This window comes from Miniopterus schreibersii (assembly GCF_964146895.1).
Source record: "Miniopterus schreibersii genome assembly, chromosome: X".
NCBI classification, from domain to species: Eukaryota; Metazoa; Chordata; class Mammalia; order Chiroptera; family Miniopteridae; genus Miniopterus; species Miniopterus schreibersii.
Window position 1 is genome coordinate 13,580,344 of NC_138104.1, and position 17,040 is coordinate 13,597,383.

At 41.7% G+C, this 17,040-nt stretch overlaps 1 protein-coding gene across 1 annotated transcript in view; it reads left to right on the forward strand.

The window, feature by feature from the left end:
• TENM1 (teneurin transmembrane protein 1) overlaps positions 1-17,040 on the forward strand; it is a 711,536-nt gene that overhangs the window by 552,344 nt on the left and 142,152 nt on the right. Inside the window, exon 18 of the mRNA XM_081125839.1 lies at positions 2,495-2,711. Within this exon, the coding sequence (XP_080981965.1) occupies positions 2,495-2,711 (217 nt within the window). The remainder of the gene's footprint in view (positions 1-2,494; positions 2,712-17,040) is intronic.

The following is a 17,040-nucleotide window of genomic DNA, read 5'->3' on the forward strand; positions in this document are numbered from 1 at the left end:
CCCGTGTACTGGGCTTACCTATGAATTATTATTTGGGGATTGCATGCCATGATTGGTCTGCTTGCTTGTGGCCTTCCCGCATTCAACAGAAGTCTTGCTGTTCTCTCAGAAAACAGGGGTCTTAGAGGGTTGGCCCTGTGTAATAGGCAATGATTAAATCTGAAACATTTGCTTGGAATTTATAGCACATAACTAGATGAGAATGTGAGTCCCGATTTTGAATTGGCGCTGTGTTTAGTTTAGAATCCAGTTTTGAAAATCATTGGGGCATTGCTATTTATTTCAAATCTTATTTCTTTTCCAAAATAAGTTAGAATTGTGTGGTTGACAGGTTGAAACCTCTGAATGGCCAATCTGATTATTACTAGGGCATTTGTTACAAATTGAAAGATAAAAGTGACTGCCCATTGGAAGGGCCGTTTTTTGTTGTGTAGTATATTGTGCACCGACTGCAAACACCAAGAGTTCTTTGAATCAGCCTGATATTTTTGCCAGCTTTTCAATGCATCCAGATGTTTAATTAGCAGAGTTCAGAGGTAACGTGCTAATAGGAGTCTGAGAACAAGGGATTGGCGAGAGAGGTGGTAGTGGCATCTGAAATCTATAGGAAACCTGTTAATATTATTTGCTGAATGAGGGGAGAAAGGCGAGCAGAAGGGGGCTTATTGAAATGAATCCACAGTAGTCATCAGTGAAAAGGAAATATGTATGCAGACAAGTGGAAATCGGGGCAGAAATACACTGAACAAACAGGGAAAGCAAGAAAGAAGCAGACTGCATTTTAAATCAAAGTAGTGTCTACGGTACAGGGAATCTGAAAGGACCTCATGTGGGGAAAAATATTTGCTGGGTGCCCTAAGGCTACCGTTGCAAACGCCTACTCTCCCGGTGTTCTCGGCTTTCATTGCCCCCAGCTGTGGTACATCCCCCTCGAGCTCGGCGGGAGAGGCCCTGTCAGGGAGAGAGCGAGCACGAGAGCTGCGTGCAACCGGTGCCAGTAACTTTCATCATCAGCCCGAGGAGCCGCTGCTTCTTCTGAGCCTCCCTATTGCACCGCAAGCCAAGAAGATTAGCATCTCTATATTTACCCTTGTTAAACATCTAAATTAGGGCCACTTGTCTGCTTTAAGGGCCTGGGAAGGACTTTAATATTTTTTTTTGCTTATTGGGTGTGGAATGAAGTGTCCATAATGCTGTTAACCGCTCTAACCCTTTCCCTTTGTGTGTAAACTCTCTTACAACACTTGCTGCATTTTTAACTAGTATAAGTCGGCTGTGTTAGACACCTGTTTCTCCTACTAAGCTCTGAGCTCCTGAAAACAGGAAAAGAGGCGTTTTATAAAACTCTTTGCTTCCCCAAGCACCTGATACAGTGTTTTGCACCTATTAGAGTCTCCATGGTCTCCTGTAACCCTTGTGCCCCATATCATTCCTGTACCACAGAGCGAAGCCTTTATGTGATTTTCCTTGGGTTAACTGTGGATTCAGGAATCTAGAGTAGATGGTGAAGGCCTAGGAAATGAAAGAGAGTGACTCATCACATTACATACCTGAGGTTTTCTGGTATTTGCATCAAATACATAACTGCATTAGGAACAAGTAAGTTCTAGTTACATCTACAAGTTCCTTAAAAAGTGCTTCTGAAAGTTTAGTGTGCTCCATAATCCCCCAGATTAAGTATGCATAATCCTGAAGGAATTCTGATTCAGTAGATGAGGCTCCAGAATATGCATCTTTAATAAACTCCCCAGGTAATTGACTACACATTTGAAAATCACTGCCCTGCTCTAGATACTTTGTCACCGTGAGAATACCGATCTCTATTTTAAATTACCAGTTGATAAAAATATTGGGAGAATTTTTTTAAAAGACCAATAAATTGCCCTGGCCAGTGTGGCTCAGTTGGTTGGAGCATCATCCCGTGCACCAAAAGATCACTGGTTTGATTCCCGGTCAGGGCACATGCCCAGGTTGCAGGCTCGATCCCCAGTAGGGGCCATGTAGGAGGCAGCTGATTGATGTTTGTCTCTCGCATCGATGTTTCGCTCTCTCCCTCTCTCTTCCTCTCTCTCTAAAAAAAAAATTCAGGTTGGCAACCACTTGTTAATTGTATGCTCATACTTGTACATGGTGTGAAAAATTCAGGATAAATAGAAGAGAGAGTTGCTAGCTTGGATGATGGTCTTGCTGAGGAAAAGGGAAACTTCTAAAGAGTGCCATCTTACAGAATACTCTATCCAAATGCTAAACAATGTAATACAGCCCACAAATGCTAGAGAATTCAGGAAAGAAAGATATATGAACATAATAATTTGAATTTTACTGATGTGCCATATAAACTCAGAATGAGTGATAATTCATGAGGAACGTGGACTTAATAGATTCCAAACTCAAATATAGACAGTTATCTTTGTATTCTAGATTTTTCTCCATGTGCCTATTTTAAACTATGTTGCTTCTTTTGAAGCTAAATTTCAACGCTTTTTTTTCCCAGATGGTTTGACCGACTGTGTGGACCCCGATTGTTGTCAACAAAGCAACTGTTATGTAAGTCCTCTCTGTCAGGGCTCGCCGGACCCTCTTGACCTCATTCAGCAAAGCCACCCCCTCTTCTCTCAGCACACTTCACGACTCTTCTATGATCGAATCAAATTCCTCATTGGCAAGGACAGTACTCATGTCATTGCTCCAGAGATTTCATTTGACAGCAGGTATGTGTATTTATTTTATTCTTTAATGAACAGTGCTCATGTTTTTCCTGCAGTGTGAAAGGAAGATATCTTCTAAAGATCAGGTTACTTTCCATTCCACCCAGTCTGCATTGATCTTTTTTTAGGCTTACCTGGAATGCTCAAGCCCTTGCTCATTACTTAAGGGGGAGAACTCCTTTCTAGAGGCTCTGTATCATAAAAGACACACACACACACACACACACACACACACTTATGATGTGTATTATTTGTAGTGAAGTATAGATTTTTTTAAAAATATATCTTTATTGATTTCAGAGAGGCAAGGAGAGGAAGAGAGAGAGATAGAAACATCAATGATGAGAGAGTCATTGATTGGCTGCCTCCTGTACGCCCCCTGCTGGGGACAGAGCCCGAAACCCAGGCATGTGCCCTGACCGGGAATTGAACCGCGATCTCCTGGATCCTACGTTGATGCTCAACCACTGAGCCACGCCCAGCCGGGCTAGATGGGTCTTTTAACGACAAAAACAGATGGAAGTATAATTTGCAAATTTAATTGTTTAGCTTCCGGATTGATTCCTTGAAAGCTCCTTGAATTTCAAGAGCTCAACTTCACGCTTTATTCCATGATGTAAATTTTTCCATATGAAAGAACTGGGTGAATTGGACTGCCTAACGTGAAATGCAGGACTTGTGAAAATCTGTCTTCTATGAAAGCTGAAAGGCATGAGATGTCACTAAAGATCTGAGACCAAAGTCCAACCCGTTAGGTGAAAAGTGGTTTTTAAATTGCTTACTTACTTGAAGTGTAGTCACGTGACTTTGCTCATTGTTATCTTCTGCTTCATCTTTGGCGATGGCATATTTTACTCATTAGCACTAGGTGTAAGGAAGTCACTGAAGTTCGCATTTTTGCTCTTAGATTTGCCCTCCTTTGTTCATCCCGCAAGCTGATATTTCACCAGCTTCTAGATTATTGCAAACAGGAGCTTAAAAGAGAAACATGGAAACTATTGGTCCTGGAGCTTCTGTGTACACCTCACCCACTCACTCGCATCCCAGTGGGTAGAATCAGTCCCCAAGAAAGACCCAGGCAAGAGGTTAGATTGGTATCAGGGACAATCCAAGAAACTGAAAACTCACTTTTGAGCGAAGCAGAAGAAAAGGGGAAGACCAAGATGTGCGTGCGGATGTGGGAGACTCTACCCCTCCCCCAGGCTGTGCTGGAAGTGTTACTGAGACTGGAACCTCACGCGTTCTTTTTATTACTGTGCAGCTCTGACCTTTGAGGTCTCTGGTAGAACCCAAACCCACGTGCCAGGGCGTCACAATAAAGGCCTTTTCTTCCAGGGCATCTAGTCAAAACCGCCCTTCTTCCAAGGGACTCGGTCATTCCCATTGTGAAACATGCCTCGCAACTCGACAGCAACTCTGGGGTCACTTTGGAGTGGGCTACAGTCAAAGCAGTTATTTAGATGGTGGAGGCTTCTTTATTTTACCAGAGGGACAAAGGGAACAAAACCCAGCAATTATTCCCACTTTCCTGTATAAGTCACCAGCTCTAGCCTTCACCACGCTTAGGAAGCAGTCACTCCACAAAGGAAAAAACAGTGGAAGAAATACCAGCCTCCACGGCGTGGAGCTGTATAAAAGACTCACTGAGCTCAAGTAAATGGGAAAGTCAGTACCTGAGAGAGACAGGAGACAAACCATCATGGCCCAGAGCAGGGCATCTGAGCAAGAAGCTTCGAGAAGTGAGAAGAAACTCGAAGCCCCGCCGTTGGGCTTCCTGCTTCAGTGGCGCTGGCCCGCCCCTCGGAGGGAGCAAACCTGTTACTTGTGGTGGCTCATGCCCTCCGCCTCCTCCCGGCTCCATGGGTTTTCCTCATTCTCCTGTGAGATGGTCCAAGCTCTCGTTGGCTCTGCAAGTCGCATGTGTACTCACAGCAGCAGGTCTGCTCCATCCAGAGGTCTCGGCTATTACAGACATACCTAATCCGTCAGAAAAGGTGCGGGCCTCTGCCAAGGGGAATAGTGGAGGGCCAGCAATCTAAGTATATTTCTTCTCAAAATCAACACATCTATCCCTGGTTGGTTTGGCTCAGTGGTTAGAGCACCGGCCTGCGGACTGAAAGGTCCCAAGTTCGATTCCACCTAAGGGCACCTACCTCAGTTTTAGGCTTGATCCCCGGCCCCGGTCAGGGCACATGTGGGAGGCAACCAATCGATGTGTCTCTCTCACATCAATGATTTTCTCTCTTTCTCTCTCCCTCCCACTGTCTCTGAAAGGCAATGGAAAAAATATCCTCCGGTTAGGGTTAAAAAATAAATAAGAGATCAACACATGTGGTGTTACTCTGGGTAAAATAATAAATCTAACTCTGATCACATATATACATAATCATAGCCCCAAGCTCTTACATCTCCATAGTATGTATAGTTTGCAGAACACTCAAACATGCATTTATTTTCTTTTAACCTCACAATATTTCTGTGAAGTGGGTATCTGTATTGGTGTATTTTACATAGGAGGGAACTGAGGTCTGGAGAGAATAAATAACTTGCCCAATACCACACAGCCAGCAAGTTTGCACTGGAACAACTCTTGCAACCTTTCTGTTCTACCACAGCTGTCCAACTTCAACTTGTCCTTAAGTGAGCCTGGTGACTTGGATCTAATGTATACTAGACAAACGCTATCTGGGTCAACACAAGAAACTTAGCAACCAAGTGATGTTTAAAAATCTAATTCAATCTAATACATTTCAGTGACATTATTTACAAACTTCAAACCCGTGCCAATGAACCTCCTCTTGGTAGAAGAACACAATTGAATAACTGGTAAAATGGGCCTTTTGCTACGTGTCAATTTTTATTGAGCACTTACTGTGTGTTGGGCCTCATACTAAGGTTTTAACGTGTGTTATCTCACTGAATTGTACAAAAACCCTATATGGTAGACACTATGATTATCCCCACATTCCAGGTGAGAAAACAAGAACTGAGATGTCGATGATGTCTTTTGTCCCAGGTTACAACCAATGAATGTCACAGTCAACATTTGAATCCAAGGCTGATACTGAGTGCTGACTCTAACCCATGAGGCTGAGCCACCTTGGCTACTTAGAAGGCTAGGCTAGCTGACCTTGAAACGATGTGTGGCCCTTATGCACCCCTGACTGCGGGGTGGCTCTCCTCAAACAGACCTAGACCACTTAATATGCAAATCAGGTGACCCACTCTGCGTTTTTGCTTTTGCCATGTAATTGAGAGATAGCCTGGTAAGCAGATGAAGAAAACATTGCCAAGGGGCTCATTTGCCTACTGGCAAAACATGACCCACACAGATGACTCGCTGCTGAGCATTGCCATCATCAAAAGGCTTTGGAGCTAAACACAGTGGCATGCAGGTAACTAACTGTTGCAAGGACACACAAAGGTTAAGTAAGTGTTCATCCTTGTGCATCCAAGTGAGACTAGTCTTTCTTGTTCTGAATTGGCTGCGTTGGCTTGTGAAGCACATGGAATGTGTACTCCTTGCCCCATGATGGTGTATTGTCACTGTGAGCATGCACCCTGCCCACGGTAGAGTCTCTAACGAGCCCAACTCAATTATAGTTTTTTGCTAAATACATTTTGCCCTGTAGCCTTTCTTTCTTTTTTTCTTTTTTTTCAATCTCGTCCAAACATGACTATCAAGTAAACCACATATTCTGCGTGCTCTGTATGACTTATTACTTTTTAATAATGTAAATAGGTGAACAGAAGCATTATTGATCTTCAGTGTCTAAGCATTTAATCACTATTAATAATGTAAAAGGGTTTTATAAATATGTAAAAACAAGAGTACATTAAACTAAATGACAGCAGTAATTTGCAAAGCCAGACATTTCACTTGCCATCACTAACGGAGAAGTGCATTTCAAAAACAAATCCTACCAGGGTTAGTGCAACCGCGGACAGCAAGGTCTGGCCATGCTCATTTGTGTTTTGTAGCCATGAGAAGCTGATCTCCACATCAATCCACGTCAAGTGTCTACATCAGAGATTGCTTGACATCAGCCCACAGATGTATTTCATTTGGCCCAACATTTAGAAATTAAGAGATCTAATAGAAAAATTAGGATGTCTTCCTTCTGTAGAAAATTTAGAGTTTGGCATCTCTGGGCCCATGGGCATGGCATAGGTCCTCTGGAGCTGAGAGCCAGCTGCCCCTCCGGATGGGATGTGCTTTTCCTCCAGCTCACCATTCACTGTGTCCCCAACACCTGGCTCACTTCCTTTACCATCAGTGCCACTCCTGATGGCATTTGAGTTCTCAACCTCTGGACTACACAGCTTCTATAGCATTCCTGGGAAGGAACTCTAGCGTTTGTTTGTCTTTTTCCTTTCTGATCTATTTCCCTGAGAGTCGTTAAAAATCTAATCTGAACTTTTTACTGAATTTTTGAAGTTTTTCCATGTTGGTTTAAAAAGAGAAAAATGTTCTCACTGAACATGAACTAGAAATCACATCAATGAAACCGTATTTCCACCCTTAGTTTACTGGAATACCTGTGCACACCTCGTGAATAAGTTAGTGTACGCTCTGCCTCACACCTTAGACTAATACACTGTCCCAGGGCAGTGGATTTCAACCTATAGCATCTTCCATCCCATCAGTCATGACTTCATATAATCCAGGTCCCACCATAATAAAAACAAAATTTTCACTTTCTATGAGAAGGATGTGTATGTTGAGAAACATTCGACAATTATGTTTATGACTTAGAATAAGTTTTAAGAAGAATTTAAAGATCTGAAAATTTGCAGCAATACTGCTGAGTGCAATCATGACAGCTTCCTCCACCGACTCCTGGTGGAAGACCTACGTGTAGTTGAAAAGTTCTGGAGTTGGGACCCCACTCAGTATAGCACTAAACATAACAGTAGTGTTAACAGGCTACACAGCAAAGAGGAGAAACAAGATGATAGTTTTCTTCGACTTAGTTTCTATTAAGCTGCTGTGTTTCAGTTTCTTATACCACACTTGGATGTACAATATTAGCACTGAATTGTTTTAACTGTGAAATCTCAAGTTCTGTGAGGACAAGGACCCAGTCTGATTGAGTCTCTCCTTGTTTTGATTATCTATCGCTGTGTAGCAAACTAAAACATAATGGGATAAAACCATTTTTATTATTATATTTTGTGATTCTGTGGGTCAGAAAGTCAGACAGGGTCTAGACAAGATGGCTTGTCTTTGCTCCATGACTTCTGGGCTCTTGGCTGAGATAACTCATAATAGCGGGCCGCTGGACCAGATGGACAGCAGCCAGCAATCTCTCTTTCTACACACAGCCTCCTTACTCGGGCTTCATACTGGCACGGCAGCTAGCCTTTGGTTTGTCAGGGCTTTTACACTGCGGATCGGGGCTCCAAGAGGGAGTGTTCCAGGAGACAGGAAATGGAAGATGCAAGTCTCTTAAGGCCTGGGTCCAGTAGTTTTAACAGTCATAGTTGCTCTATATACTGTTAGTCAAAGCAGTCACAGAGCTTGTCCAGATTAAAAAGAAGTGCCATAAATCCCACCTCTTGATGACAGAAGTACTAAAGGCTTTGTGGCCATCTTTAATCTACCATACCACTGTATCCCCAGATCCTAAAGTGTAGTACCTGGCAAAAAGTAGGTTAAAAAAGGAGTAGGTTAAAACTAAGGACTTGAACTGAGGATTTTAAAAAAGAAGTGAATGAATGAGTGGCTTAGTTGTAGTGAAACTGAAGTGCTCTTCTCATATTTGCTAAGAAAAGAATCCTTTTGGTGGCCTAGAACACAAAGATGCTATTAGGACCTCAAATATGTCCATTTTGAAATGTACAACCAGACTAAAGGTAAGATTACTGTTCTCCAAATAGTGCAGGAACAAATTCCTAAGAGATGAAGTGATTATATAGTATTAGGAAAGTATTCTTTTTTTTTAACTTATGAGGCATGTCAGCACTGTCAGAGCCTGCCCATAATTGACATCATTTATAACTTTGTATAAGCATCAATAATCCTCTTTGCCTTCAGTGGGCTAGATAATCAAAATTTAGAACAGAAAAAAATTAGAAAATAAAGAGCAGTATCAGGAAGTCAGTGGGAAGACTGCTGTTAACTGGCTCACTTTGGTATGTGTCATTACTCTGTCTCATGAGAAAACCAAAAACAACCACCCCCAAACAAATTGAGGCACTGCGAACGCCTGAGCATGGAATTCTTGGCAAACTCTTTACTTACCCAAACCTTCTCCCTCCTTTATTACACCCCACTCAATAATAAAATCTTGATTCAGTCTCCTGATTGTTCATGATACCTGGTAACAGCCGTAATTACTTATCATAACTTGTTTAATAAAACATGCTTTTCTGCACTTAGTTGAGCTGGGAATTTATACTATTTTAAATCTTGTGAACAGCAAAACGAGTTATTGAATCAAGACTGGGGTTATGGGGAAGGTTGCAAGAAGATGGTTCTTGCTGCAGAAGCTGCTGATCTTTTTTTTAAGTTTATTTTTATTGCTGACACTCTTAGAGATGTCCCCGTCTACCCCCCTTGGCCCGCCCCCACTGACCCCCGCTGCTGATCTTCAGTATAGAGATTAGCACTTTAGAATAACCATACTAGACAGATACTAATTACAGTTTTTTAAAAATATGTATTTTATTGAAATGTTAGTGTTTTCACAGTAACTGAGGACTTGAACTCCCTCTAGAAGAGATACCAAAGTCCTTTGCTACCCCTAATGTAATATAACATCCTGATGTCAACTCATTTTTTATAAAGCGGTGAGGATACGTATTCCCTCATTTATTCAACCAGTAGTTCTTGAGTACCCATTCTGTGCCAGGATCTGTGCAGATGGGAGTAACCAAAAGAAACAGAGTCCGAGCATTCACAGAACTCCCCTTACATCTAATGGCAGAGAAAGTGAAAACATCAAGTAAATACATAAATAACTAAATTAATTAGAAATTGCAATAAATTCTGTGGATTATAGAAATTCAGGTTTCTAAGGAAGCTTAGAGTTAATCAACTAAGGGGGTCTCAAGTTCAGCTGCTGTGATGAGGGCAGACAGGCAACCTAAATGGCTATAAGACAAGAGGTATTCTAGCAAATGAGACAGAGTCATTGAACAATTACAGCAGTGAGGCTGACCTGGACGTTCTCAGCAGTAACTCAGAGGTGGGACTAATTGACTCACGTGAGCATGGAGAGCTGCTGAAGTTGACACAGGAGACTATTGATGACTTTCGAGAATAAATACAAAGCTTATTTAGACAGCGAGGAGCATAACTGTTTACAAGGATGTTTCACCCTTTGACATTTGGGGCTATAAATAATTTTTTCTACAATTTAAAATGTTTTTTATTAAACAGATTAATTCGAGGGAAAAGAACACGGTCATTTAAAAAATTCCCATTTACCACAATGAAAAAATTCCTATTAACGATGCTTTGGCATCATTTATAATGATAGATTCGACAGTTTCTTTCAAGATAATGCACATTGGGGAAGATTAATCATTTCTCTCTTTAGACTGATGAACATCACAGTGTTTACTTGGTTCATTTATTCAGTCAGCGACAGGCACTGCCCTAGGCTCTGGGCTCCCGCCGACAAAGTGCCTTCCCCATACAGTCTGCTGAGGAAGACTGACGATAATGAAAAAGGCAAATGGCAGGTAGTACTGTCAAGGGAGATAAAGAACACTTAGGGACAAAGAGGGACCATTTTAGATAAAGTGGTCCTGGGAAGCCTCTCTGGGAGGCTGACACAAGAGCAGACACCTCATAGCATTCATCTACATGTTAGATGATCTTGGCATGACTGCCACCTGGACTTATGCAATAGATTGTCACACGAAGTGCAGCCTGGCAGTGACTTTTCGGTGCCCAGTGAATTAAGACTCCACAGCATTGTGTGAAACGGAAGGTGACACAAACCCTTCGAGGAATCATACATACTGGTTACTGTACTAGATTTTACTGATGAATGGATGGGGTGCCTGTCATCCAGGACTGCATTGAAAAAATTTGAATACCTCAGACAACCTGAGTAGCCTCTAAAAAAAAAAATCAGCATCAACCCTAGACCCTTAGTCATGGAAAGAAAAAGAAAAATAGCGTATCTTCATCAATTAGTGTCAAACCCAAAAGAGATCAAATATATAGAAACCACTCAGTGATTTGGAGTGATGAAAAAGAACGGGCCAGAACAGCTTATATTGTAGAATATTGACAAGGAAACACAGTGTTAGTACAGTATTCAAGCTCTCGTGGAATTGCCAGTTTCATCTATGTACAGGTAATCCCCAGAAGGTCCATAACATGATCTTTGTAATTTTGCTGAGGTACCAATGTGAATCTGTATGCTCTGTGTTTAACTTTTTCCTGTTAGTTAAGGACCTCCAAGTCTATTTGCTAGTGGCAGTTTTTTGTGTATTTTTCATCCAGGAATGTGGAATACATTATACCAGGTACACAACGAGGGCACATGGCAACACACATGGCAACAATTGCTGAATAAATTGAATAAACTAAGGACTGGGGGAAGGCATCAAGCGTCCTCAAATCTATCCCGTGTTCACCTTTCTTTCTAAAGGGATGCACTGCACATGACCTGCCCACATTTGGAAAAGGAATTCAAGTGTGGCTTGGCTCAGCCATGACTCCTTGTGATTCTGTTTGTCTTCCCATGTTGCTTTGCCTGAGCAACTGCAACTTCTGCAGTTGTCGTCCTAAGTGGGAAGGGAGGTGGTTGCTACTTGCTTGTAAAGCACTTTGATCTCTTTTATGCGAAAGGGGCTACGTGTGTGAAGCCAGGATCTCCTGATTTTCAGACAACTATTTTGTCTAATGCTAAAGTTCAGGAAACATGTGTTCAGGACACATTTGAAAAATTACAAAGTGCTGAAGGTTCCAAGATTTATAGTGCTGACTAGCTCCTGAAGTCATCAGTCAACACCTAAAGGCACCAAAAAGAAAGAATGTGTGAGTTTCACTTCTTTGCAGATGCTCTTAAGCAAAGAAGAATAAAGAGAAATTAGAGCACAAATCTTCAAAAAGCTCTTCAATTGGTTATTTGTGATCTTTTGAAACTCAGATGTTCTGAGATGCTTAATAATTTTGCTTAGTAATACCAGTAGCTATCTACAGCTTTTCTCAGTGTGAACAGAGATTGTCTAATATTTTTTCAGTCTCTGGCTCAGATCTTCATTATCTACTCCTTAGCCATGTCATTTGCTTGCAGTGTCTCTAGCTTGTTCTGTCATGTAAATGCATCCCTAGGAGGGGCAGAACTAATGCATGTGTGGGGAGAAAGAATGAGTGAAATGTAGCTCATCTCCACTACTCACCCTGCACATAGAAAGTGCTCAGCAGTTGGTACATGTCTACAGGAGATGATGTCCTCTGGATAGCATCTTTGTAGGTGAGCACTTTCTTTTCATTTGTGGCCACATTTTTCACATCTTAAGGAAGAACTGTGTACAGCTCAGGCCCTTTGAGTCCAGGTCAAAAGCCCTCCAGCATTCCACCACTTACTTAGCTGTGTGATCTTGAGCAGTTCTTTAACCTCTCTGAATCTGTTTCCTCATTGTTAAAACAGGGCTAATAGCTGTACCTACTCAGGATGATATTGCTGTTAAATGAACTAAGATAAGGAAATTGCCTGGCATAGCACCTGATTCATTAGTGCTTAATAAATGTTTATACAAATACATACATATATATTATATATACTTAATAGATCTCAGGGCACATAATCAAATATAATTTGAAAAGTGAGCTCAAAAGGCAATCTTCCCATTGGGTAACTATCATTATGGCATCTTTGCGATGTGATTGAGGATAAAACATGGAAGAACTATTATTTTCACTTTCCATAAGGAACAGATGAGACCAAGAACAATTCCATTAATTGGGAAAAGTCATAACGGTGATTACTAACAAGGTATCCATGGCCAGCCTACAGCCAGCAAGACAGACTTTCCCTATATTTAATAACTATCCATTATTCAAGGGGCAGATTCACAGAGAAGTGCCAAGACAAGTTAATGAGGTTAATAAATCCCCATAAGGCCTATTACAAAGATAAACCATTTGAGGAATGTGGTAAAAACAAAACAAACAACCAAAAAGAAAGAAAGAAGAAGAGGAAAGAAAGAAACAACGGAAAAACAAAAGCTTGAGGCTATCTAAGAATGGCAAGGGCTTACAGGACGGCTATTTCAGGATTCAAATGCTGGACAAAAATAAGCATGTGTCTAAATGAAACAAACTGGCACTTAGTCCTGAAAATGTGACTGCATCGTCAGTTCTCTTATTGCTTCAAAACACTTGATCTTTTTCCCATTACTTTGGGGATCTCAGGCATCCAAAGCGAGCCTACTTTTGACAAGCAATTACCAGGGCAGATGGGAAAATAGCCACCCTACCTCGGGGTGAGTGCCCCCATTTTGTTTTACTTGAAACATCACTAGCCATGAGGAAAATAATTCTGCTTAAAAAGCTATCTGCATTTTCAATAGCACCACCTGCCCCAGAGTGCTAGGATGGTGGCGGGTAATGCTCCCAGCTGCTTTTAATGTTACCCATTTGGTAGGTATTATTTATTTGGGCTAGTGACCAACTGAGTAGGATTAAGTCAGCCTGTTCTATTTAAGTAAAAACTAAGGAGATTTTATTGGGTTTGCGTGTGAATGTTCAGTGCATTCACATTTTTAGACTATGAAAGCAGGTTTATGCTATAACATAAAATGTTTTCACGGTGCTGTACTAGCTTAGATAGCGTATGTCAAAAACCCAGTATCCATTGTGTGGAAACCCCCCAAACACCTGAATATTAGAACCCTCAAACGTATATAAATTGTGAAATATCAAATCGTCATTATGTGGTGATATATAAAGGAGTCATGGAGTTAGTGTTCATAAATTAAGCATCTGAGAAGGACTGTTCATTCATTCCTCCCAGTCACAGTGGTATTATTTAATTCCCTGGAGTAGTCAATTATCAAACAAAACTCTCGTGATGAGGAAGTCATAATGCACAATCCAGAATGCTGGCTTCTAATGACTGAACTGTAAGGCATCTGTCACATGGGAACCTCAAAGCAATCTCTGAAACCCTTGAAGCAGTGCCGTGAGGGTAGGTGGCAAGTATCTGACAACTTCATATAAAAATATTTGAGTGGAAATTCTCTGAAGCTTTCTTGAGCACACAATGTGTACACCAGACACTGGGAAGGATGCAGAGAGGAAAATCACACAGCCCTTGCTATAGAGGGATTATCTAATAGGGAGGACAGACAGATCCGTAACTCTTACCCAAGACAGGCTACACCAAGTGCAATAGCATAGATACTAGCACTGTCTGATGAGAATAGCGGTGGGGAAGAAATTGACACTTAGGGGTAGGGAAGAAATTGACACTTAAGGGTGGGGAAGAAATTGACACTTAGGGGTGGGGAAGAAATTGACACTAACTTGGGACAGGCAAATCAGATTAAAAGATATTTCCATTTTATAATCACTGGATGTGAAGGGACCCTACAGTTCAACTTGTTGTCCAACTGCCACTTTGTCATAACAGTTTCAACTTGACTCCCCAAACTACAGTTTTGCAAACTATTTCCCAGAGGTTTGTATGGAAGAGTTAAAAAGAGTTCTAATTCACAGATTTCATATCGCTAAGACTGTGAACCAGTTGGTGATTTGCCTACCTTTATATGGTTTATGCCCCCTGCCTCCCTCCTCAGTTCATACAGTTTAATTGACTGATGATGTACTGGTCTTGCTTTCCCTAAAGCAGTGGTTCCCAAATTTAGAAACTCAGGGTGGGGGTGGGAGCAACAGTCTGTTTTATCAAGCCCTCCAGGTGATCTGGTGCATGGTCAAGTTTGACAACCAGTGGTCCATATGAGAGAAAGATGACCTGAAAGGACTGAGGACCAGCACCACAGTCCCAAAATTACTCTCTAAAGAGAATAGTCTTGATTCATTGCTTTGTGGCAAGGGATAGGAGAACTTCTTAAACCCTTTGTGCCAACCACCCAGGTATTTGCATCCCAATAGGGCCCTAGAGCAGCACTGTTTTAGTCCAAATGACACAATCTACAAATTTGGCTCTAAAAAGCCAGAAGGAGATGTCAGGAGAACCATCAAACCACACCCCTCTCCAGCAGGTTTCTGTTCCTATGGAGAAAATCACCTCACCTGCCCGCCTAATGCTAGAGCCCTGCTGGCCAGGTCCTCGATTTTAAATGTTACCCTTCAAAAGTTGCCCATGCTCCTGTTAGCAACAAAAGCAAATAGCTATAACTTCCCCAGCCCTGGGCCTCATTTCCTTAAGAAAGATTTTAATCAGAAACACAATGCAGTAAATTACATCTTCTTTCAGCAATTTTGTTTTCAGCCCTGTTTTTCAAACCAACTTTTGTGTTTGAGGTTAATGTTTTTGCCTGAAGTGTTGAATGAATATTGGAAATTTGACAAAGGAAGACAAAAGACAACAAATAAGGGGAGAGGGGAATGGCACCAAGAGTTTATTGAAGGCTGGGGGTAATCTGACTGTGCCATGAAAATAGCAAATACAGAATGAATTAGACCTTTTGCATCAGAACTGTCTAACAAGCAGCTTGTTAGTTAAATAAGGCTCCTGGTAAAGTGTATTCTGACTTGCATTTCCCATGACGCCCTGTTCTCCAGACCAAGCTCCAAACACCAAGAGGATTCAGCATTTAAGTAAAGGGAGAAGTGATTCCTTTGGGGTTGCTGCTTTAGCATAATGACAGCAAGTAGACAGCTTGGCAGCAGCCTGTATTCTCCAGAGAACAGGAAAAGAGACACTTGTGAGGGGTGATTTCCCCCCATGCATGTTTTTAAAATCACATTGGACATGTCCATTTAAGTTCAAGTTCTCGTGCTGTAACCCACAGCAGCAAGGAGAGGTTCTGGTTTTTAAAGATCCAAGAAAGCAAAACATCTCACCCATGTCTGAATCAAAGAAGGAGAGCCCCAGGCAAAGATGGAACACAAAATGCAGTCTCTGGGCACTTACCTGTTGTATACACGTGCAGGGCCCACTCCCTAGCAGCCCAGGCAGCAGCTTCTATCATCTGCTTTGAAAAGTTCAGTAGGGTTCTGTATATTATTTCATTGGAAAAGGGTTGTTGTTGTTGTTGTTTTGGGGGGGGGGGGACAGCTCCTTGAAGGATTCAGACACATGTTGAGGGTAGTTTGATGTGACCAAACTTTAAGAGCTCAAGATGTTCCTCCAAGACCAAGGACATGCCAAGAATGGCTGCTTCGTTTAGATGGCAATTTGAAGAAGCTGGAGACTCTCTGGGAGAGGTGACAAGGAGGTGCCACAGTGGGAATGATAAAAAGCAGGATTGTGGTACTACCAGAGCCAGACCCCTGCCATGCACACCACAGGACTTCAGCAAGGATCTAACCTAGGAAAATGTTGAACTCTACAGGCTGCCTTGAATATGAGAAGCATAATCCGAACAGATACAAATGGGGGGGGGGGGGCTACATTTTAGTGGTTGTATGAATCAGGGAAAATAAAGTAAATGCAAAGCTACCATCCACAATTTTGAAGAAAATTGAGTTCAGAGGCCGGGAGTTCACAAAATGGCAGTTGAGCACAATACACCATAGTTGCCAAGAATATGTCTGAAGGTTCTTGGAAGGCCATCTGAGGCTGGAGTAGCCTGGGGGAACAAGTGGACTCGAGCTTTCTTCTTGAAATGGACAGTTTGCCTGAGAAGAATTTCCCCCCAGGTTTCTACATGCAGTGCCAATCAAGATTAGTGCAAATTTCAAAAGAATAGTTTAATACTATACTGAAATTTAGACAATTTACACGGGCACAGGATGACTGATGCTGGTCAAAGATTGTAGTAAGTACTAGTGATCCAGAAATAAAAGGAGCTAGGAGTTATTCTTGTGAAAAATGACAGCGTGGAGTGTGTAAATAATGGGAGCAAATACAGCAAGATACAGGGAATCTTAGGACATTTAAAATGTAGTGCATTACAAAGAGAGTTCCGTGCTGATCAATGTAGAATAATACGTTTTTATGGGGCTTTATCATATGCTGTGAGTTGGTGTGGATCGTAATATATGAGGAATAAAAAAGTAGGGGAGTTCAAAGACAAGTCTGCACATTATTTATGACTGATGAAGAGCGAAATGAATGAGGAGAACAGGTAGACAGTGTCTTGAATAATGATGACTTTGATGAGTTGTTATCACACATCTGTGCGCTTCATAAAATATGAGCAATATTAAAGAGCAGAAGAGTTGAAAGACAAGTCTACT